Consider the following 25,403-nt stretch of genomic DNA (forward strand, 5'->3'; position numbering starts at 1 on the left):
CACCCTGCCCCTTTCGCGCCATTGCCCCGCCCCCGGTCGCTCCCTCTTCCCCCCATCACCTTCCCTCCCCCCTGTCACCTCCCCTCCCTTACGCTACTATCCCTGGTGGTCTAGAGGTACCTGTTCGCACGGGGCAGGAAAGAAACGGCCCCCGCTTTCCTCCCCGGAGCGCTGCTGCTAGCTGCCCTGCTGCATCCTGTGTGAGTCTGGCTCTCGGCGTTTCAAAATTGCCGCCGAGAGTTGAAGCAGCCTTGCGAGACTTCAACTCTCGGCGGCCATTTTGAAACGCTGAGAGCCTGACTCGCACAGGATGCAGCAGTGTTACGGGTAGGAAAAAGGGGGCTCTTTCTTTCGTGCCCCGAGCAAACAGGTACCTCTACACCACCAGGGATAGTAGCGAAAGGGGAGGGGAAGGGAGTCCCGTGCCCGCTAGCGCCCATTTCATGACCGGCAGAAACGGGCCTCTTTTACTAGTATTACTATATGTCAGTCGAATACTATATGTCAGTTGGAGGAAGCAACCAACCCAACTATTAGGTAAGACTCAGCAAACTCCTGGGCATCAGCTTTTGAGTGGTGACAAAGAGCGGCTGCAGCCAAAGCAAGATAATAGGTGCGAACAACCACACAAACTTAAAGTAGGAAATACTTTCACCAATCAGGAGGGTGGGCAGTTTTCAAATAACCCATTTATCCAGATTACTCAGGGAAGGGTGATGTTTGGGGTAATTATGATTGTTATTGGGGTGGGGGGGGGGGGCAAGGCTGAAGGTTTGCATAGGGCACCTAAACTAGTTGCACTAGCCATGGGAGGAAATTCCATCTCCTCCACATTAGTGCATGCTCTTTATTAACCTGTCTATCCTGGTTTTTAGGATATCCTCGATGAATATGCATGAGATATTTGCTTTCAATGCCATTATATTATGCAAATATATGCATATTGTGAATATTTTGGAAACCAGATTGACTGGACTGACTGGTTATTGAGGATAATTACTGCAGCCAGACCCATCATACTCACAAATCTTGACTCTGTGTATGACAGATCTCTGGAATGGGTAGGGAATGCCACATATTGAAGAGTAGCTACATTTTTGGAGTTGAAGCTGTCCTGATTGTGTTATCTTGGTTCTTGTAGGTGTATGCCTGGGAGGTGTCAGACCAATTACTGCAGCTACGGCAGGATGTGGAATCTTGCTACTTTGCTGCACAGACTATGAAGATGAAGATTCAGACCTCTTTCTATGAGCTCCCTGCAGACTCATACATTTCCTTGCGAGACTCCTTGCTTTCACATATTCAGAACTTGAAAGACTTGTCACCTGTCATTGTAACTCAGGTGAGCATGTGACTTCCATTTAGGACTGTCTGGCGCAGTGTGTATTCTTAGATGTACAAGGGAAAGACAGCAGAACTAGGCAGTTAGTAGCAGAGGAATGTACAAAAGGAGGAACTTGCTGGTATGTTATTTAGGAAGTTATTAAAAAGATCTGCAACATAAATTTGTCAGCAGACCTATGGGCCAGATGCAGTCCTTAGAGCAAGGTTTCCTGGTCCTTCACCTCTCTCTCTCTCTCTGTTTCTCTCTCTCTCTCCCTTGTGGCCATGCACTAAGCCACAGATAACTTATGGGGACTACCACAAACATGACAGTTCTCATGGTGGACCCTAAGTGGGGTGAGGTTGCCAATGCTGCCCCTGGCTACTGCTCTGGACACATTTTCCGAAGTGATGGTGGTAGTGGCAGCATGCCTTCCCAAGGAGGGCATCAGGGTTCACCCCTAACTCCGAAGTGATGGTAGTAATGGCAGCATGCCTTCTCAAGGAGGGCATCAGGGTTCACCCCTATCTTGATGACTGGCTGATCCGTTCGGACTTTAGAGTTCGAGAGTCGCCAGGCCACCAATCTTAGGCTGGGTGGTGAATTTTCCGAAGAGTCACCTCATTCTGACACAGACTCTGGAGTACCTTGAGGTTCTTTTCAATACAATTCAGGGCCGGGTCTTTCTACCAAACAGCAAGAGGCTCAAGCTTCAGGTGCAGGTACGTAACCTCTTGCAGTTGTCGAGCCTATGAGCGTGAGATTGTGTTCAGGTGTTGGGCTCGATGGCTGCCACTCGTGGGCACGGGCTCACACGCATCCTCTGCAACTCTCTGCTCAGTAGGTGGTTGCCAGTCTCCTAAGAGTATCAGCGGCACCTCCCATGGTTACCCCGACCGCGTCAGAACATGAGATGGTGGCTTCAAGAGTCCACCCTGCAGAAGGGAATGCCTTTGGTGTCTGCATTGGATGGTAGTTGTCCTGGATGCCAGCCTCTCGGGGTGGGGTGCCCATTGTCTGCATCGGCAGGCCCAGGGGCTATGGTCTCCTCAGGAGACAGCATGGCTCATCAACCGTCTGGAGCTTTGGGCGGTGGTGACTGCGCTGAGGGAGTTTCAGGAACACGATGGCGGTGGCTTACATCAGTCGGCAGGGCAGCACCCAGAGTCGCGGTCTGGCCGCCAGGCCATGTCTGCTCATGGAGTGGGCCGAAGATCATGTACTCGCTCTGTCTGCAGCTCATATCGCGGATTAGGCGTACGTGCAGGCAGATTTTCACAGCATCTCCTGGACCCAGTGGAATGGGAATTCTCCGCGGCGGTGTTTTCGTCTGGTCCTCTGTCAGGTGATCAATCAACCTTGGAACTGTTGCTCTGCTGAGTGGTGATCGTACTAGTCCAGCAAGGGTAGTTAGGCTAGGGAATATATTCTGCTTCGTAGTTCCCAGGAAGGAAGGCTCTTTTCGCCCTACTTAGGACTTCAAATAAACAAGGCTTTGCATGGGAGACCTTGTGTTCCATTTATAGTTACAGTGAGGCAGGAGCTCTGACCTCCTTGTATTCTCCCAGGGGCCTATTCTCACGTTCTAATCCAGGTGACTGTCGGAGGTATCTAAGGTTCACAGTCCAAGGCAGCCCTTTTGTTTGGCTTAATTACAGTTCTGAGAACCTTTTTAAAGGTAATAGTGGTGGTAGCGGCAGCGCTTTACAAGGAAGGGATTTTGGTGCATCCTTATTATTTGGACAATTGTTTGAAGGAGAGCAGAGGTGATCCACTTTGGATAGGAGCTGGGTTAGGTGATTAACTTTGCTAAGAGTAAAATGGTCCCTTTCAGCCCTTTGAGGGCTGGTTAGCCATCCGGTTTGGGAAGGTGTTTGTGACTGAAGAGAGAATCCACAAGTTGTGTGCACAGATCCAGGAATTATTCCCGGTTCTTTGTCCTCAAGGGTGGAGACACTAGGTTTGTTACCTAGGCTAGAGTTCATGTGAGATCTTTGCAGAAGTCACTATTATTGGGGTAGTTGGTACAGTCCCAGGATTTTCTGATCAGATTATTGCTCTGGGGATGAGTAAGGGCCAGTCTGTCCTGGTGGTTAGTGGAGGAACATTTATTGGCCAGAAGGACTTTGAAGCACTAATATGGATTATAATCGCCACAGAAGTCTGAGCACTAGTGGAGCACATTTTTGGTCCAAGGTGGCACTAGGAAGCTGGCTCCTGAGGAAGGCGGTGGTCCTGTAAATTGTACTTCAGGCCGGCCGGCCTGCCTTCCTTCCTTTTGCTCAAGTAAGCTTGGTTCGTCTTGTTATAGTGCCACAGCAGTGGCTTATGTGAACTGGCAAGGGACTTCAAGTCATCATGTTTCCCAGGAAGATAAACTGCTCATAGCCTGAGCAGAAATGTATCTGACCACCTATGTTGGCAGCCCATATGGCTGGAGTAGAAAACACGTGTTTTTTTTTTTTGTAATAGAATAGACATATATTGTATTCAAGGGCGTGGAAGCTAGCAGAGATGGCATTCACACACATTGTTTTGGAAAGAGAGATGCCAGATATGGAGCTAATGGTGACAGCGACAGGGTAGAACACACAGATTTGCAAATCAGACAGAAAAATGAGCCCAGGACAGTTACCTTGGATGGACTAAACCATGACCTTGTGGAGGTCTACTTTTTGTTTCTCCCATGGTCTCTAGTGAGTAAGGTCATTTAGAAGGCCACTCTGAAGCTGTGGTGCTGGTAGCCCTTGATTGGCCCAGGTGTCTGTGGCATACGGACCTAGTGAGATTGCAAGTGGTTGCCTCCCTGTGGTTTTCAACCACCAGAGGACTCCTTTAACAGGGCCTGGTGCTGATGTTGGCTCAGTTTTCTGTTCTGTCTTACAGCTTGGCTCATCAAAGGTGGGGCTGAGGGAAGAGGAAATACTCAGCAAAGATTATTCTGCTTTGTTGCAGAACATAAAACAGTCAGCCTCCCTTGCATATGTCCAGGTCTGGAAGATTTTTGAGGTCTGCTATCAGGATCTAATGGTTTAGTCCTTGTTTCTGCAAGTGGGGCTGGATAAAGTGTTGGGCCTAAACACCGTCAAGGCCCTAAGTAGCAGTTATTAGCTGATACAAGGACTGAATGTGGGCCAGTCTCTCATGAGATATACATCTGTACTTTTCACAGAGACCACTGGTACCCCTTGGGAACTTACTCTGTTTTTAAAGGGTGATAGGTGTAACCTTTGAGACCTTGGGAGGGGGTGGGTGGAGAAGTTATCAAGAATTTGATGTTCAAGATGGTGTTTCTAGTGGCAGTTTTCTTGGCCAGGAGGTTTTCAGAACTTCAAAGATCTGTTGTGTCGGGATCGTTTTTGGTCCCTTTGAAAGAAGGGGTGATAGGACAGTTCTGTCCTCATTGCTCAAGGTGAAAAGTTTTGTGTCCTCATTTCATGCCAATCAGTCAATTATATTTGCAGTTCAGAGGTCAGGCAGAACTTTAAGGAGCTGCATCTATTGGATATGTGTATGGTGATTAATCACTATTTGAATGTGACTTTGTTTTCTGATCATTTCTTTCTTTTGTTCAAATACAGGAAGGGAGAGGCAGCCTTGAAGGCCACGATAGGCTTGTGGCTTAAACAGGTGGTTGTGTCGGCATACTTCTTGAGAGATTGTATGGTTCCTATGAGAATGCAGGTGCATTCTACCTGGGCTCAGATAATGGGGCAGAGCACAGATTGATTCTTCCAGAGGACATCTATAGAGCTACCATATTGTCATTTCCTGCACTTATTTTCAAAAGCATTACCTGCTAGATGTGCAAACGAGGGAATATGCTGCCTTTGGGGCCAGTGTATTAAGTACTGGCTTGGTCTGGAAGAATGGTTGGGAAAGAGAAATTACATCTTTCTTTGAGTCCTTCAGACCAGTCCAGAACCTACCTTTGTTGTTATGTAGTCTTTTCCTTTACACTTCAGTGGGTTTTTTTGTTCATTTATAGAGCTGGTGTTACCCCTTCTCAGGAGGTGCTGTCAAATTCTTGGGAGCTTCCATAGTTTAAGGGTTGGCTCAGTTAATTGGTTGTTCAGAGCCCTCTTGTTTGGAGAGGGTGGTTGTCTGTTGCTTTAAGAGAATACTAAAGGACATTTGTTCCATGAATCCATCTTGCTGGTAGAAGAGAGAGAATCCACACATCTGTACTGATTTAAAAGACTGGGGAAAAGAAAATTAGCAGGTAAGACCTAATATCTCCTTCAAAGCTTCTACAAACCCTGCAACAAGTGTAATATGGCATTCAAAATAACTATAAATTAGACTGGTACATCCTGTTTGTGCATGTTCTGCCTTTAAGTAGGGTGTTGAAGTGCTGGATCACCTGTTGAATCTAACAAGGTAGCTCTTTCTCCCCCTACAGGTAGACATCCATGGTTTTGCCCCTTTTAGCATTATCATGTGGTAACAGGTTATTTTCAAACTTTGTCACAGTGGCATAAATAGTACTTCCTACTACTACTACTTATCATTTCTATAGCGCTACAAGGCTTACGCAGCGCTGTACACCATACATGAAAAAGACAGTCCCTGCTCAAAATAAGTAGGACAGACACACAGACAGAACAACTAAGAGGTAAGGGAATTCAAGAGGTGGGGATAAAAGGGGTACAGGGCAAGTGAATAGTGGTTAGGAGTCAAAACAGCATTAAAGAGGTGGGCTTCCTATTGATTTATTTTTTCTTTTTCTTTTTTACTTATGCCACTTCTCCAAACCAGTGCCCATGGCAATGGAAAATGCAATAACAATATAACCTGAAGTAAGACACGTAAAACAATCCAACAAAATTAAAACAAGCAGTACATTAGTAATCAATATAACAAACAATCATGAATATACTTACAAAAATGTGGTAAAACTAACAACCAAAATCTCAGATAGTAGAACTACTATCCAGCTAATCTCCAAAAGCACATTTTAAATAACCAGGTCGTAGTCAAATGCCTGATTTCTAGGTTATTTGATTCTAGGCAGCCAAGTAATTAGACATGACATAAATTTATTTTATAAATATATTTCATAAATGATTAGCTAAAGAGCACGCTTATGTTCTTTGTGAAACGTAATGCAGCTTCTAGCTTTGAGCTGAAGTTGGGTCATTCTTGTAGCTCAGCATATATTGACTTGTTTAAGTGATGTACCATTGTACCTCACAGTTCTGATCCTGGAACTGGAACCATCCCTAAAATACCTGTTATCTTGGCTTCCTCTTCTTTAAAAGGAAATGGTTCTCAGTAATAGACTGGTCCTAAAGATGCTTAAATGTTCATATTTTCTTTCTACTACAAGAAATTGAGTGTTGCAGAGGAAGTGAGCCATATGATGGCATTTCTAGACTAACATAGTTCCTTCATACACAAAATACTAGTTATTGGATTTCTCTTGCACCCTTTCCTCCCTCTTCAACTGCACAATCATTGAGATCAGCACCTAGGAGCAGGTCTCAGAAATGAACACTTAGCTACTCAGGTGCAGGTCTCCCTTTCCGTGGACAATTTTTCTTCTTCACAAATAAATATTGGACTCTTGAGTTTCTTCCCAGAATTTGATATGTCTCTTGTCTTACCGTGGTATTCTGTTTGTTTTCCCCTTTAGCTTGCTTTAGCAATAGCAGATCTTGCCCTACAGATGGCTTCTTGGAAGGGCTGTGTGCAGACACTGGTTGAAAAGTAAGTTCAAAGAGCACGGAGACTCAGTTGACACAGGGGCGGGCTTTAAAGATGAATCCTTCAACCTTTATCTCCAGATTTCTCCTCATATGATTTAAAAATGCTGTTGAATTTTCAAAATTAAGCATAATGTGAAAACAACAGTAAATCTTTTTCTATAAGAGGCAGAGATTGCTGCATGACTGCTAACATATGATGACATATGTACGTCTGTTTTTTGTTTTGTTTTAATTTTAACATTTTATTTTTCTAACATTTTGTTCTTTTAACAGCTTGCTTATATATTACTAGAGGATAATTTTATAACTGGGTGCCCCTGTAGGCACTATTTTATAAAGGGAAGGGATTTTTGGATTTAGCTCACAACTTTTCAGTTGTAGCTCGAGGCAAGTTAATATTAAGATACAGTAGGCATTTTCCAGTCCCAGGAAGGCTCACAATCTAACTTTGTACCTGAGGCAATAAAGAAAAGTAAATGCCTAACTTTATAAAATGCTAGCATAAGTCACCTAACATGCATCTACATTGGAGGCATTTACACTAGCACTAGAGCCTATATTTTTGTAAGATTGTGCATAAATTGGAGCATTTTATAATCTACCTGCATACCCATTGTCAGAGTATCCAAGGTGCTTACTATTCGTGCAGTCATTATTTTAAATGAGGACATTTATGCATGTATGTGGCCAAATAAGCATGTTGTATTACTATAAAATTATCTCCTTAGTCTGCAAATATAACGTTGACTTTTGTTTGCATCCTCATGCAACTGGAGAGAAGAGGCATACGTATCAGTTTGTCTTGAGGGAGGGGCTTGATTCACTCCGTTTCTTCTTTACATTTTTTTGATCTGCGGCAAAAGCTTTTTGTTAGTGATTAAGCCTTAAGTGTGAACCCCCTTTAGTACTACCTTTTTAAGTTTGAGTACTTTTATGCTGTGGCCTCTGCTCCCCAGGTATAGTAATGATACGAGTTCGCTTCCCTTCCTTCTGGAGATCCTTACAGTCCTGCCTGAGGAGGTTCACAGTCGATCCTTACGCATCGGTGCCAACCGGCGGAGTGAAATCATTGAAGAACTGGCTGCTGCCTCCAGCATTGTGGTATCTCTCCTTGTGAGTCCTTGCTCACACAGAGTTGGTTGGGATTGGGTAAAGGCTGAGGAACTTGGAATCTTATGTAAAAGGAACTATGTTCCCTATTGTAACACATTTGTTTTTTATACTTTTCAATCCTCTGATCCTTCTGGTCTTAGATGTGAAAGGATTTTTCTCTCTGTGCCAGTCCTGAAGCAGTTGGTGCTGTCTCTTCATCAGGCTGGCAAAAGGCTGCATGAAGTCAGCCATAGGTCTTGTCCTTACTTGAAGTGAAGCAGTTTGAGAGCAACTAGCACAGGGCTTCTCAAACCTGTCCTAGGGGTTCCCCAGCCATTCACGTTTTGGGATAATCACATTGAATACACATGAGCTATATGTGTACAGTATATGTGTGATATATTGGCACACAGAGATACTTGCATATTAATTGCCGATAGCCTGAAAACTTTACTAGCTGTGGGATCATCATCCTGCAACTTGTTTCCCGGAGACATTGCCAACTAGAATTTTCTTTGTGAGAACTGCAAACTTTTGTGTTCTTCTAGAGTATTGTATATTGAACAAGAAATTGCTTTATAATTACAGACTGGTATTGAAGTCATCTCTGGTTTGAGATGAAATACTTGAATTAAAATAAAATTTAAAACAAACAAATACCCTTCAATATATAATCCTTCTTTTTAACACTATATAACAATACTTGGCACTTGGGAGCACTGCCATTTCCAGTTAACAAGATTAACCTTTTAACTTTAACTGGATATTTGGAAAGGTATCTTTACACTACTGAAGATAGTGGATTGAAGGTAATCGAAAAGCTTTGCCTGGTTAGCTTGCTATATCTACGACCAAGATACCTGGTTAATGTTATCTGGTTAGTGGCCAAATATAGCTGCAATCCAGTTAACTTTGAGGCATGCCTCGTGAACTTCCTGTTTTATCTGGATAATGGCTGGTCAAAACTTATTGTTTGCTGGCCCCAGCTACCACTTTATCCAACTAATTCCAGTGGTTTTGAATATTGACCCCTCGAAGTTTGTCTTCGAATTCTGGAAGTCGACTAGGATTTACAGGCAGAAAAGTTTGTGCTGATTCTTTAATTTGTGAGTAATGTAGTCTTGTTAAGAAATGAAACTGCTTGGTACTAGAATATAAAAAAAATAGTTTTTAGAACTGGCATAGAAAACTATGACAGGATGTGGTGGTTGAGGATATTTAAGGAACATGTGCACTGATAAATGATACAGTAACAGTAAAGCAGTCTCTAGTAAACAAGCAGCACTGGATTTCTTTAGTGTCCTGTCCCTTCTGGCCACTCTTGGACTGACAGCAATGCTCAGTAGGCAAGCAGGGGCCACCACTGTGGTCGGAAAATCTTATGTGCACTGCATGTTTTATGTTTGTCCTAAGATTTCATTGCCTACTAAGACTCTGGATCATGTCTAAAGACGGGCCATAGGAAGATGCGAGTCCTTTGTGCAGTCCTTGCTTGCCAGTCTTTGAAGGGGTGGTTTCCTCATAGTATTACAGATTTTATTTGGGGAGGAGTTGTAGAGTGGAGATTTGGGAAAGATTTCTAATGTATATGGTACTGGAGGAGCTGCAGTGTATTCTGCTAAAATAATCTTGCCTAGTGCTGTATACCTATTTCACCCGTGAGTAGCTGGTACACATTCAGGACAGTTATGAGTGGATAAAGCAGTGGGGAGTATCTGAACTGTCAAAAAATGTTTCTGGGTTTTCTCTGTATTTAGACTTTTTTTAAAACTGTTTTTCCTTTCCTTGGCTTCTCTTTAGCTGAACTGCATGGAGAAAGAAAATGATGAGAAAATGCTGATAAAAACATTTCGCTGTCTGGGCAGCTGGTTCAATTTGGGAGTCTTGAACAGTGATGTCATGGCCAATAACCGTTTACTACTACTTCTCTTCCAGGCCCTGGTGAGTATGTCTCGATATCAATCAACAACTCTTGTTTCAACTGGCCACATGGAGTCCAGCTGCGTAATTCACTTCCCGTCGTGCTCTAGAATATTAAATCCGTTTATTGCAGAAGGATTGCTAAAAAACTGAGTAGGCAGTGATTCTAGTCAAGCCACAAGGGTATGTGGGTTAGCATATTATGAGTTCCAGAAATTGGCCAGGACAGTGTAGTGGGTTGATAATGGTGAGGGTTTTGCCTGAGGCTAGAACATTAAGCCTATGCAGGACATGGTGAGCCAGAAAAACTTAAATTTGTGGCCGCTCCAGTATTATGGGCTGGGAATGGAGCTATAGAGGAAAAGGTGCAAGCATCTAGTGTTAGAATCAAAGGGAGTAAAGTATACTGGACATGGGATAAATTGACAACTTGAATGTAGAAGGGGAGAATCACATCTCATGCTCGTTCGGCAAAGGAGCTGAGCTCATAGTAAGAATTAGGAATCTTTCAACCTTTATCTCCAGATTTCTCCTCATATGATTTATTTAGGTAGCAGCTTATTCCCCCCACCCCCTCCTTTACAACTGTCAGGTCAGGTATTATTCCAAGCTGAATGTGGAGACTGGAAATGGATACGAGAGAGATGGACTTGAGAAGGAAACAGTAAAGTATCTAAACTTATTTAGGAGGATGAGCACAGAGCATCCATGTGGGGCTGCAATTTATAGAATTAAATTAACTGTCTGGCAGTCATCATGACTCATTAAACAACAAGGAGTGTTAGTGGAATTGCTTGTACTCAGGTAGTCAGACTTATCTGTAAATTGTAAATCCCTGAATATTTGGTTCTGCTTGTGAGGCCCCTTCTAGCTTTCATATATACCAAGAAAGACTGTCTGTGTAGAATACGTTTACAGCAAATATGTACAGAAAGAAAAACAAGATGTGAAGTGGAGCAGTGGCCTAGTGGTTAGAGCACCGGTCTTGCAATCCAGAGGTGGCCCGTTCAAATCCCACTGCTGCTCCTTGTGATCTTGGGCAAGTCACTTAACCCTCCATTGCCTCAGGTACAAACTTAGATTGTGAACCCTCCTGGGACACAGAAATATCCAGTGTACCTGAATGTAACTCACCTTGAGCTACTACTGAAAAAGGTGTGAGCAAAATCTAAATAAATAAAGATAGCAGACACATAGATGCTGGAAAGTAACTCAAATAGCACCCTCACGACCACCAAAAAAAAATACTATTCCTCTTCATGTTATATATTATATATAGGGATAAGTCATATTTTACACTGGTGTGATTATCTGTTAAGTTTGCCCACCTTTACATAGTCCTCCTCCCAAATCTTTCTCATAGATCATGATGAGTGGGGCAGTGTTTTGTAACTGAGCTATAGTCATCTACCAAAGCAAAACACTTCCCCTTTGATTTCATGTCTCTAGCCTTAAAGATTTGCAGAGCACTTGGCTTTCCCTCTGCCATGTAACACTTCAGCGCTTACCCCTATCACACACACAAGATTAACCCTTTTCAGGCCCTGCCTGCATCTGTGCATGGGCCCCTATGATGGCTACTACCCATCCACCAACTGGATTCCAGTCTGCTTCTAAGTACCCCACCCTATAAGATGTTCCCCAAGTGTTTGTAGGACACAGACCCAAAAAATCCAGGGTTCACACATTTCTTAAAGGTCAAATGCAAGATAGATGAATGAATGAAATGCTGGGATCATTTACCAGTTATAGAGACAGCCCTAATAAATTGAAAAGGTTATTAAAAACACTTTGAAACACTGAACAACAAATATAAGGTTTAATTCTGCAAACAACTAACAGACAAAATAACAAATTCATACAGAGAGCATTATCCAAACAAGTTTCATTTTATTTTAACCAGTATCTGAGGATGTTCAGGATAGTCTGTCCTTACCAGAATACATAGAGCTTGGATAGAGCCTTGGCACAGGTCTGTTTCCTCTGTCCCAAAAACTAAGCTGGAAGGCTCTAGTGAATTCTGGGCTAATCTTCTCTAGAGGATGTACTGTGCAACCAATGATAGTCAAAGACACAGATTTCTTACCAATCACAATACAAAATGTTGCAATATTATGACGGGGTGGATGCAGAGGAAGAAAGCAATAGAAACGGGAATTGATGCTGTTTGTATTTTATTTGAAAAACAGTGAAAGACAAGAGGGGACATTGGACATGAGACACAAAACGTATTATAGGGTGCAGAAGGCATTGTATTCCATTATAATAATTGTACAGAATTGTGCCTACCGATGATGGTAATTTCTTCTTCTCACTCCTACTCTAAATTGCCTTTGTCTGTTCTCTGTAGCAACGTGACCAGACTTCAACTAACTTGCATGAAGCGGCTTCAGATTGTGTGTGCTCAGCACTATATGCCATTGAGAATGTGGAGAGTAATGCTCTTGCCAATCAGCTGTTTCAGGGTGTGCTGACGCTGGAGGCTGCCTACCACATGGCTGTGGCTCGTGAGGACTTGGACAAGTAAGCCAGGGTGGATGGAATATAGATATGCATGATCTCTTATGGTGAAAGTTGAAAGGGTTTAGAAAATGAATTGGGTTTACTGAATCTACATGCCTTTGTGCACTATCTTGGGTTTTTCATTTAGTATCTGTGTCAGCTCAGCTTCCTATATTGATTGCTCTATTGGTATCCTCTTTTCCTAGCTGAACTCTGCAGTTCCCATTCTCCTCGTTCATTGCTATTGGGACTTTCTCCACATCTCATCTGCTCTTTGAATATCCTCCTGGCACACTGGTGTAGAGTTCAGTCCTTTGCTGTTGTACCTATAGCATATCCCAATCATATGTAAAACAAGAGCAGGAACTATAGACAGACAAAGGGAAATGTAAGAGCTATAAAGATTATTGCAGAGAAAAAAATGCAGCATGCATAGTGCCAGACTATCTTAAAATAGTGTGTTCGAAAATGGATATATTTTCCTGTTAGTGTGATAATGTAGCACAATAATCTGCAATGGCCCTTGAAGAGCACTTGTATCAAAGATGAGAAAAGGCATGCAAAGTATTGAGTGTCCCAGGTGAACCTTCACCTTTGTTTCTCATAATTTCTCCCCACATCTCCACCACATACATGCAATTTTCTTTTGAAAATTAATGTTGGGCATGAGTATGAACATACTTTCTGCATTTATGCTAATGGGTGGATTTTGTATGAAAGAGAATAATATACATTGCAGGTTTGATGTTCAGACCAGGGAGGATGCAGCCTTTGGGGCAGGAGTCGTCTTAGTAGGGGTGTCTTCATCCCACCTAGTTTGAGAAGTGCTTTGCTACATCCCACAGGTTCTGAACTTTTCTGATGGAACCAACAAGAAAGAAATATTTGATCTTACCTGATAAATTTTCTTTTCTTGAGTCCAATCAGACTGCTCCAGATTCTTGCCCTGAATTCTCATAGCTGATATAAGGCTTCCCTTCATCTGCCTCCTTGTTCCCTGTGAATCTGAGACTTCTGGTGTGGGGCAGGAGGAATTTTGGATATGTCAGTCCTTGTAGGTAGGTGGTCTAGTGAGGGGTTCAGGATTCTCACCATCTGTTTCAGAAAGGGATTGATTTATATTAGTTTTGATACAAAGGTTACTGGGGAATTGGAGATGCGCAGTGGTTAATATAGGAAAGAGCTCACAGCTCTACAGGCTCTGTTTTCAACTGCTAGCTGATGAGCATAACCCACAGCTAAGGAAAGAAAGTAATCGGGTAAGACCAAACTTTTCCATAGGCACCAAGAATCAAACCCAGTAGCTTACAAATTTATACCTGCTCTAAAGAGAGTATACAATTGTGTATCTTCTGTATACATGCATCTATAAAATATGCATGTATGTTGCAACACTTCTCAAACTATACCTTGGGAATGCCTACTCACAGATCACATAAATAGTAACATAGTAACATAGTAGATGACGGCAGAAAAAGACCTGCAAGGTCCATCCAGTCTGGCCAACAAGATAACTCATATGTGCTAATTTTGTGTATACCCTACTTTGATTTGTACCTGTGTTCTTCAGGGAACAGACCGTATAAGTCTGCCCAGCACTATCCCCGCCTCCCAACCACCAGCCCTGCCTCCCAACCACCGGCTCTGGCACAGACCATATAAGTCTGCCCAGCACTATCCCTGCCTCCCACCATCGGCTCTGGCACAGACCATATAAGTCTGCCCAGCACTATCCTTGCCTCCCACCATCGGCTCTGGCACAGACCGTATAAGTCTGCCCAGCACTATCCCCGCCTCCCAACCACCAGCCCCGCCTCCCAATCTTGACTAAGCTCCTGAGGATCCATTCCTTCTGCACAGGATTCTTTTATGCTTATCCCACGCATGTTTGAATTCCGTTACCGTTTTCATTTCCACCACTTCCTGCGGGAGGGCATTCCAAGCATCCACTACTCTCTCCGTGAAAAAATACTTCCTAACATTTTTCTTGAGTCTGCCCCCCTTCAATCTCATTTCATGTCCTCTCGTTCTACCACCTTCCCATCTCATAATGTAGGCACATGCTTTCCATGCACCTACTTTTATACATATATGCCCTTGTGTGGTTTTATAAAGCACTTTTCCATGTGTAAATTGTGCTTGACACATGGAAAATGCCAGTGAAGCCTATGATTCTGGCAGAATACAGATTATAGAGCACCTTTTGATGTGACAGACTGAGCAATGTCATATGCTCAGTGCTTGAAAACTTGGTGTTGAGAAGAAGCAGCTGTGATATGAGCGCTAGCAGTACCAGACTTGTGTTTGTTGTGAGATGTGTGGGTGATTGCTTTTTTTGTTTTGATTTTTTGTTGTTAATTTTGTTTTATTCCTCAAATTCCCCCTTCTTAACTAGGGTCCTAAATTACTGCCGCATCTTTACTGAACTCTGTGAAACGTTTCTTGAAAAGATTGTTACGACTCCTGGCCAAGAACTAGGAAACCTGCATACTCTGGAGCTGTTGCTGATCTGCGCAGGACACCCGCAGTATGAGGTAGGATTAAAAACGTTTGCTTTCAACATTGGTTCTGTTAAATGTTTCACAGATTGTGTGAACATTTTTCCTTTTTTGTTCAATACATCCTCAAAGATGAGAAAAAACACAGGGTGTGCATGAAGTGCATTATTTTGAGTTTATCAGAAAGTAGATTATGAATGAGACTTCTATTCTTCCTTGTTTTAGGAATTATAAAGTTAATTTTTTTCCATCTAATTAGGGTTTGCTGAGAGTATTAAAAAAAACAACAACAACCCTGGTAGTTTTATCTGTTTTCATGGCTCAAATACCATTGCTGATTTTAGTTTCCAGTGTGACAAAATGCATGCATTTGTGTGGCTGAAGACTAAGCTGCAGAAAAGGCATAAAACAAAGTGGAGGATGCAAGGGGAGAGGTGTGACTGGAAGTGGGGGTTTTACAAACCTAAAATCAGAAACCATTTTTATAATTTGAATATCTAGTAAATGAAAGCGTTCAGTTTAATACACTGGGATGAACATCTTAGTGGAAAGTAATATCTGCTCAGCATGTAGCTGTCTACCCTCAGATTTCTCAGGCAGTAATCAATGCTAATTTGTATTTGCCTCTTATACAGTGTTTTGTTTCTGCACTTTACCCTTGCAAAAGCAGGCTTCTATTTCTAGGAGTTTTGTTTACTTGCCATGGCTTGGAGCCATTTCTTTCTCCTATCTGCTGACTGTCTCATTCTCCCCAACATTGAAGGCACTTTTTATTTTGTCTGTCTACTTTTAAACCTAAACTTAAAACAAACATTTACTTTAATTTTTCAACATTTTTATTGATGACAATCAAATTAGACATAGACCATATCTTGGCTTAAATAACATAGCCACATCATAGTATACATAACAAAAAGCTAGTGAAGAAGTCTGTCATCATTTTTTTGCTTTCTCCTTTTCACCCCTCTCCCCTCCCTCTCGTACCCCCGGACTTGGACTCTGATAGTCCTAGGACACCCCCCCCCCCCCTTCCCCTAGTGGAGCCATATATATCGTATGGACGCTCTCTGGGGCTCCTGATAGTGTCCTCTTACCCCTTATTCAGAAGCAAGCTTCGCCCCTTTGGACTCAATGTCTGTAAATAAGGGCCCCAAATCTGCGTAAAACGCGGCTAAACACTTCGGGGACCCCTTAGCCCCCTAGCCTCCCAAGTAGCCAGCAAATGTACTTGATTTCTCCAGTGCCGGTAGGCTGGCACCTCCGGTACAGTCCAGTATTGTAAGATGCTTTTCTGGGCCACCAAGCACAATTTACGGCTCAAGAGTCGAGCACAAACATTTACTTTAAAACAGCATCCTGCACTCATCTTGTACTTCTATTTAATGTAGCCATGGGGTCTTCTTTTAGGATGTGCCTGTAGTTCATATGTTCATGTTTCTGTTCTACTGTTGTATTTTCTCATTTTTGAGAATGCTGTTTGGAAAGCTGCTCACTCCCAGTCTTGGAAATGTCAGCTGCTACTTATGTTAATTTTTTTTTTCTTGTCTTCCTGGCAGGTTGCAGAAATTTCTTTTAACTTCTGGTATAGGCTTGGAGAACATCTGTATAAAACAAATTGATGCAGTGCTACACAGCATCTTCAGAGCTTATATTCAGAGGCTTCTGCATGCCCTGGCTCGACACTGCCAGCTTGACCCTGATCATGTGAGCTGCTTCTATTTCATCTAAGTTTATCTAATTTGACTGTATTCAGAGCTTCCTAAGGCAGTTTTATCAAGAGGAATAGGTAAACAAGAGAGGGGAAGAAAATGAGGCAAGATGTTAGGCTAAAGGGTTTGATCCAGTTACAGTACAGCTGTGGATTCTGTTACAAGTACTCTGGTAAGCGTCCATTGTTCACCTGTCTGCTGGTGGTACTGTAGGAGCTTACGTGTTGCTCATCATGTAGGCTACTTACATGGTTTTTGTTCTTGACAGGTCCATAAACCGCTACTAAATGGACTTGGGATAAATCCACAATTCCGGGAATAACATGCATAGAATGTTTGTACGTTTGGGAAGCTTGCCAGGTGCCCTTGGCCTGGATTGGCCGCTGTCGTGGGACAGGATGCTGGGCTCGATGGACCCTTGGTCTTTTCCCAGTATGGCATTACTTATGTACTTATAGAAACAGAAGAGTTTCAAGAGGTCCCATCTTCCTGATTAGAGCATTATGGCACACTTTTGACTTTGAAAGTCAAAGTGATAATTCCAATAAAAACTAAATACAAGAGATTATCCTGTTAGTAAAAAGGTTTCAATGAGCTGAAAAAAGATGTTGGTGCTAAGCGCTTTCTGGGGTTCCGCTTTTCATTATCATTTATAGGGATGGGAAGACTCTGGCAAAGGGGAGCAACTTTCTGAGGAAAGCAGACAGGGTAATTTTTCGAAAGCATTTCTGCACGTAAAGCAGTGCTTTACATGCAAAATATAGACTTTTATAAAATTGGCCACCAGGTTGTACATATGAAAGAGGGTGATTTTATATCAACGTGTTTGTAAACATTTCTAAAACTTGCCTATTTTATAAAGGCAACATAGGCACCTTTGTACCTTATAACATAGTCTAGAGCTGTCCTCAGTATCACACATGCTCTTATACAAATTTACACCTGCTTTGAGACAGATGCATGTATTTAATCAAGTCTGCTCATAAAAATCCGTGGGTTCTTGTCAGCATTCGTTCTTGTATGTGTATATTCAGTCATGCAAATCTGATAGCTTGTTTCTGCTTGTAAAATATGATTTGCTTGCAGAAAATGTTTTATAAAATTACCCTCAAAGTTAAATGCTTACAGCCTGTATATTCATAACTGCTTGGATTGAGTAAGAGCTGTTTTCTAGGGCAGGATTGATGAGGAATTTGCATTTATGCAAAGACTTTTGAAAACATATGCTGAATTTAACTATCAAATGTGTGTGTGCTAAAGAGCAGGTATAAAATGTAAGTGCAGAAATTCCCTGAAGTAATTTTTAAAGCAGAAGTATTCTGGAAGTCTGTTGCAGCCCATACAGGGAAAAAGAATGTGGGTACTTTTGATGTGGGCACACCATTATAAAATTTCCCATTTTAAAATCAAATGACGAATAAGTGATGGTAATAACATCACAACGTGTTCTAAGTTTCATCTCTCTGTGCGCACATTAGCAAAGATTCATGTCCATAAACTCTATCTAGTTCCACCATCAAAAAGATTTTTGCTCACTGTGTGCAGTTTTTAACAGCTCTTGAAGTTTCCTCCACCTACGATAATTTCTGAGCTTCCTCCACCTGGTTTAAACTCCATCCATTCATGTCTCTGCAGATATCAGGCTGAAGGTTCAACCCTCAGATCTATCTGCTTCTATCACCATACCCTGTGGTTCTGTGGCTGGAGTCCTCAGGCTGGAAACGTTTATCCTGCTTCCCATTTGTAACTCTGCCCTATATAATCACGTAGATGGGGTCTTGGGCTGGTTATAGTGTTTCTCTTGTTTCATCTTGATGACTCTTCCTTAGGAGGGTATCCCGGAGGAACGGATGACTTTGGAGAGTTTCGTATGAGAGTGTCAGACCTGGTGAAAGATTTGATCTTCCTTGGTTGGGTCCATGGAATGCTTTTCTCAGGTGAGTATTATGAAGGGTGGTGTCATGTGTCAGACGTTTGCACGATAGAGGGATACTGTGATTTGATTTCACACGCTCAATTCAGTAATCTGAAATTGATAAACGTCACTATGATGGGGTCAGGGGCATAGACTGTGGTTAAGTAATACTGGTACCTAATGCCTGGACTCTGCCTCATCTATGCCTTCTCCCAGGTGCTGTGAGCCTTGTCTCTCCAGAGCACCCCCACCCCTAGCAGCTTGAAGAGCAGGAACTGAGCAACTACTGAAACCTTTTTTTTTCATTCTTTATGCTGCTGCCATGTAGTTTTCCAGAAGCCATGAGAGTGACCAGGATACTGAAGGACACAAATGGATCCATTGGATGCCATGTTGTGTACTACTAATTTTTACTCCTTATCATCCATGCTGGTCCAGCCCAAAAGAGTGGCAGACATGTGGACTGCTGCAGAAACTATGAGTAGGCTGAGTAGGCCACTCCTAGAAATATTGTAGGCTCAGATTCCTGGTGGAGTTGTAACTTTACTTTACCTGAGGCTTATATTCCACTTAAACTTCAAAAGGTTCGAAGCAGATTACAGAAGATCTCACCAGTAACAGTAATACAATGGTTACAACAGGGATGATTTACATAGGGTAATAGAGTCTAATAGTAATAAGAATGGTTACATTGTGATGATTACATAAGAGGATAGAATTTGTATAGGAGGCTGGCGAGAATAGTGCAGAGAGGCAATCATTTTGTTGTAATGTAGAGAATTGGTCTGGCAGTGAGTCGACATATTTGAGGGCCATTGAGACAGTATATTTCTGTATATGGGTGATGGTGACTCAACGTGATTCTGGGGTAGTGTGATGGTGAAGTGGATGCTATTTTTGTGGTCAGAACATGGTTCTTGAATAGTGTGTTTTTATGACTTTGCAAAACTGGGTGTAGGCAGGTGGTATTTAGTGTTGGTGTGGTGGGATGTTCCAGATTTTAGCAGCTTGGTATGAGCAAAGTCGCCTTTGTAAGTGGGAACGAGAGATTAAGGGTAGCTCAAGGTTGTCATGAGGAGGAACATATAGGGTGAGGCAATGCCTTGAATTATTTTGAGGGTAATCGTTCTGGCGTCATTGGGTAGCCAGTGTAACTGTTTGTAAAGGTGGGAGATCCTGTCTAATTTTTTCAGTCCACCGATGAGTCCGATGGCTGTGTTTCGAACTGTTTGTAGTTTGTGCACTAGGTTCTTTGGGCCAGCCTAGGTAGATGATGTTTCAGTAGTCCAGTTTGGTTAGTATCAGGGCACTGAACGATGAGTCTGAAGTGGTCATGTATGAAGTATTTTCTTAAGTGTCTATTTCTGGAATAAGCAGCATAAAATGTATTGAACTTTTTCGGACCTTGCTAGGTATTTGTGACCTAGATTGACCACTGTTGGAAACAGGATGCTGGGCTGATGGACCTTTGATCTGTCCCAGTGTGGCAATACTTATGCATAAGATGAAACATTTCTTTACTGACCTATTTACCTGCACTTCCCAAGTTAGGTTCTGGTCGATTGTGATGCCGAGGGTTTTCAAGGTGGTTCTAGGGTGTATGGTAGACCGTTTACTGTTAAGGTGCAATTCTGAGTTGTGTTGGTATGGTGACTGCTAGGAGAAATGTGTTGGAGTTTTTTTTCACAGTTCGTTTTAGGTGATTGTTTTGTCATCCAGTCAGTGATTTGCAAGATGCAGTGCTCTATGCTGGGTATTATTCTATGTATATTGTATGTTGTCCAAATGCTGCAGTCCTTTATAGCTGATTTCCTTCCCCCCCCCCCCCCCAAATAGACTAGAGAGCCCAGGGGGTGCTAAACTTAATGGTGCTGGGTTCCTCCCCTTACCCCCTTCAATTTTTTGTGGGAGTTTGTGGCTACTGTGCCTACTGTTTTCCTTCCCTACACTTAGAAAAGGGCAGATGCAAGTTTTTGAGGGCCCATGGAATTAAAGGTTTAGAAATTAAAAAAAAAAAAAAGACCGTCAGTGAAGCCTTTTCTCAGATTGCCTTTTGGACTCCTGTGGTGCTGTGTTGAATCTGGACATGGGGTCCGATGCTCAGAACTACCGCTGGGGATAATACTGGTTTGTGTGCACATTATTGTGTGCTGAATACTCCAATGGTTTCAGTGCATAGCTACCATTTAAGGGAGGTCTTTCAGGATGCACCATTTTTGAAGGTGATTGTGCCGGGAGGCAGGAGCCAAGTAGGCATCACCCCTGCTTTCTATGAGGTATGGGGGTCTGGGGGGGGTGGGCTTCTGCTAGACTACCAGAGCAGTTTGCGACTAGGAGGAAGAGAGGGGGCTGGAGGGGGGCTCAGGACCACCAGAGCATTTTTTTTAAGACTAAGGGGAGGTGGCCTGTGGGAGCACTCAAATACCAGGGCATTATTTTGGGGGAAAGGTCGGTCCTTTTGGGGGCGGGGTGGGTGCCGCTATACCCCAGGGATATATTTTTGCTTGGGGGGAAGGGGCTGGAAGAATTTGAGTTGGAGGTAAGGGATAGATAACATACTGGTGGCATGCTTGTGTGCTCTTTTTAAATGTAACCCTTCTGTGAGTGTCTGAGCCGTCAGAAAGTTGACATTTGCACTAAGCTGCAGATTACTGCCATGAATTTAACATGGTAGTAATTTATACACTCATTAACTTGAGCCTGCTGGGGCTATTTTTTTGCGCTAGTTCACGATAGAAAGGACTCCACCTTGACCTTTGAAGCATCTGCCCCTCAGTCAGGGGGTTTGAAGTGATCTTGGCTCCCCTTCTTTTTCCCTTCCCCACCGCTTGTTTCCAGTATGTCTGAGGAATAGGGATTATGAAGTGCTGCAGGTAGATCATGGCAGTTCAGATGTCATTCAGTATATTTGCCCTGGCCTGGAAAAAGCAAGCAAGCAGTCATCACATAGGCAGATGCAGTCCACTCTCCCTCCGCTTGTTCCTGATGGGTCTGGGGAATGGGGTTGACCCACAGCTGGTAATCGTGACAGTTCAGTTTGTGTCAGCTAGTGCATTTAGCCTGGCTTGGGAGCAGGCAGGGCAAGCAGGTTCAGGTAGGTGATGTGTGAGGTTAGTATCCAGCTAAAAGCAAAGCTGGAAAGGTTCCCCAGACTGAGCTGTGGCCTGTGCAGTATATATGGAGTAAGACTTGATCAGTGCTTCTGTTTGATGGGATCAACAGCTCTTTATTGCTGCTTTGCAAGTAAAGTGTGCTGGGCTCTGTCTCCTTTCCTTCTGATGGGAAAGTATATCCCCCTCAGGCATCTCAGTTCTCTACTGAGTTAATATATAAGCAGTTGATGTCACATGGTCTCTCTCCTCACTCCCTCCCCACTAGGAAGTGGGAACAGCCTGCAGATGGAGCCAGAGAAAAACAGGTTAGTACTAACTTCACTCCCATTAGGTGCAGCATTCAGCTCCTCCAGTTTCTAATATTAAAGCTAAGACCACTGAAGGTATTCTAATGTTTTAGGTTTCTAATTCACCCCAGAGCCAAACCTGAATGTTGTGCTTCCCTCTAAGTGTGGTTTTACCTGATAAGGACAAGGCCCCTGGGTGACCCAACACCTTATCCTCCTCTTCACCAGGATGAAAATATAAAGCCTTGATCTTTGCAGTCTGAGAAAAGGCTGCACTGAAAGCTTTTTATTTCCAAAAGCTGTAATCAGCAAGCACTCAGGGAACTTAAATTTGAACCCCCCCCCCCCCCCCCCCATTTTTTTCAAGAGTAGGGGTGGGGAAGACTGGCACTACAGCCACAAACTCCCCCAAAGATTGGCGGGAGGGGGACAAAGGGTGGAGAGATCAAGCACCACTGAATTTAGCATCCCTGGTCTCTGTGGACCAGCTCCACCAATTTTAACCCTCTAGTCTGGGGGGGGGGGGGGGAGGAGAAATAACTCCTAAAGGATTGTTGCCTTCAGGGTCCCCCATAATTCCTCTATGCCCCAATGGGAATCAGGTCCTTCAGCCTTCCTGAGAGGGCCTACTCATAGTTGCGGCAGCAGGCTGCATGTCTTCCATTCATCTGGACTGGTCTGGCAGGACTCAAGGAGATGAAATTTAATAGGTAAATTCAGGTTTCCCCTTTTTTCAAATGTTCTTGGGGGCACAAAGATACATTTCAAATAATTAAAACCTAGTTCTCTAATAGTGAAGTTTCTAATTGACACCAGACTTCACAATTTGCTATGAGGATTGTCTTGCATGCTGCAGTAAAACATTTTATAACCATAGACTAGCTACAGAGCTGCTCTTTTTGGCTGCTAGGTGTCTCATTAGAATTATGTTTGCTGCCTTTGAGATAAAGTTTGAGCCAGTTTCTGCAGGACTTCCAGCACTGGACATTCCAAAGGCCAATCAACAGAGTTAGGAATCTGAGCATGCACCATCAGGCTTACTCCAGACTAAGATTTGAAAACATTGACTTCATTAAATTGGGGTTGTGTTGTGAGTGGAGCAGAAAGGGACAACTGCATTTAGAAAGAGGAAGTAGCACAATGATGAATGATTCCTTCCACTCTCTGCAGCTGTACTGGATTTTGGTATGTTTGCATTCCTGCACTTGTTGATGGATGACTCTTTCTGTGCAGCTGTACGCCACTTTGAAAGAAGGGAATCCTCCTTGGGAGGTGACAGAAGCTGTTCTCTTCATCATGGCCTCTATAGCAAAGAGTGTTGGCCCGTGAGTATTTTGCTTCTCCCCTGCTGTACTTGGAGGGGGAAGGTGGGACCCATGGGGCCAGCATGGTTAGTTTTCAGTTTATGGTGAATGGTCGGGTTCCTTTTCTGGACACATCTTCCCACTGTGCATATTTCCTGGGCCTAGAGCACTAGGTGAGCAGGCTGGCAGGTTCCATTTACACCAGACATTTACTTGAGACAGCAGATGGAGAGAGAACATTTATAACTGTGGTACCTGGCTCTAAACTTCCTCTGGAGCTGTGAGCGCTGCCTTTGTAGTGCTTCACTTCATTCATGTGGCCAAATACTCAACCTGGGGGTCATGCTTGGTCGTCCTACAAGGTAAAACAAAGCCACAGGTTGGCCCTTCCAGTAACCTTTACTGTGTAGTGGGATGAGTAAATGGCTTGCACTTCACATTCTGAGCTAAGCAAAATTGGTGATGTCACAATTATTTGATTGGTTTTTAGAAGTTATTCAGGTTTTAACATCATTTTCCCTTGTTGTTTATATTTTTAGTAGATTATTAAATGCTTGAGAAAAATAAAGTACTGTGATGTCAGACTGGCATCATGGGACTGCATCAAAATCCTTTGGTGCAGTGTCATTATGAATAAGTTAACAAAGGTGAGGCAGCTTGAACAATTTCTGATATCAGCATGTGCTCTAGGCACACTAAGATTTAGCTAAAACATTGGACAAAGTATTACTTCAAAAAGGGAATCTAGCTTACATATTGAGATATATGAGCCGATTATAAGCAGAAAGAACTGGACCTGGAATCTGAGCTTTGAAGTTGCTTGAAGGTTTTCCATGAATAAGTGTAAAGCAGATGTGGATCGTGGAGTGTTTAATGTAAAGACGTATCAAAGAGGAAACCAAAGCTAATCCCAACATATCTGTCTTTATTGTTCTAGATGCATGGTGTATGCTAGATGTAACCCTGCTCTATGTGCATTGCAATTGTGCAGGCTTTTCATTTTTTATACTTTTTGTTTATATGGTCATTGAGATAAGGCTCCTGACAAGGCACAATGCAATTCCTCCCTCTTTCTGTGCCACTGTTAATCTGACAAACTGATCTTCTGTGAAAGTTCAGAACCTCATTTCGTCAGATGGTGACAACATGTGATGAGCACAAGACTACACTTTGTTCAGCAGGGACCAGAAACCAAAGACCTGAACAAAGTCAGTAGGTAAATAACATGCCTTGACTGCATGCACGGATTTACATTAAACCCACAAAAAACAACAAAGGAGAAACTCCAAGCTTCACGGTTATGTAATAAAACCATAAGTCAGTGTTGAGGACGTAACAAAGAGGAAACCAAAAGTAATCCAACATATCTGGTCTTTATTGTTGACTAGTAAAAAAGGCCCGTTTCTGACACAAATGAAACGGGTGCTAGCATGGTTTTCCTTGGAGTGTGTAGTTTGGGTGAGTACGTGTGAGATTGGACTGTGTGAGAGAGAGAGTGAATGTGTGTGTGTTTTTTCTTTTTTTTTTTGTGTTTGTTGCTTGTGTGTAAGGTTGGTTTTTTCTTCTTTGTGTGTGGGGTGGGGGTGGGGGTGTAGCTCCTGTAAGCACTTGGGAACCTGCCTGCCAAGTCGTTAATATGCCTGTGTTCTGGTGAGCTGTGTTTGCAAGTTTGTACTGCATGTGTATTTGTCAGCATTCCTTGTTCTGTGAAAGGCTGCGTTTTGATTTGGTTTTTTGGGGGGGGGGGGGGGGGGGGGAGGAAGTTCCTTTAAGCACTTGGGTACCTGCCTGTGAAGTCGTTAATGTGTGTTTTGGATAGCTGTGTTTGCTTGTGGTTGGGGGGAGTGTGTCTTTGGAAGCTCCTGTAAACACTTGGGAACCTGCCTGCTTGCTGTTTTTATCTCCATTTGTATTTGTCTGGTTTTCTGATTGTGTGGAAGTGTGCGTTTAGATTTTGGGTGGATTGGGGGTGGCGAGGGGGGTGCAGACGTCGAGTCAGTGGTTAGTTTTGTGTGGGTGGTCGTTTCTTAG

At 43.0% G+C, this 25,403-nt stretch overlaps 1 protein-coding gene across 1 annotated transcript in view; it reads left to right on the top strand.

The window, feature by feature from the left end:
* TNPO3 (transportin 3) overlaps positions 1–25,403 on the top strand; it is a 124,365-nt gene that overhangs the window by 13,966 nt on the left and 84,996 nt on the right. The window contains 12 exon segments of the mRNA XM_030216254.1: positions 1,142–1,342; positions 6,960–7,033; positions 7,989–8,145; positions 9,925–10,065; positions 12,395–12,567; positions 14,942–15,080; positions 16,601–16,660; positions 16,662–16,748; positions 18,583–18,595; positions 18,598–18,659; positions 18,661–18,690; positions 23,302–23,393. Of these exon segments, the coding sequence (XP_030072114.1) occupies positions 1,142–1,342; positions 6,960–7,033; positions 7,989–8,145; positions 9,925–10,065; positions 12,395–12,567; positions 14,942–15,080; positions 16,601–16,660; positions 16,662–16,748; positions 18,583–18,595; positions 18,598–18,659; positions 18,661–18,690; positions 23,302–23,393 (1,229 nt within the window).

The sequence above is a fragment of the Microcaecilia unicolor genome, chromosome 10, assembly GCF_901765095.1.
Source record: "Microcaecilia unicolor chromosome 10, aMicUni1.1, whole genome shotgun sequence".
Taxonomy (NCBI): Eukaryota; Metazoa; Chordata; class Amphibia; order Gymnophiona; family Siphonopidae; genus Microcaecilia; species Microcaecilia unicolor.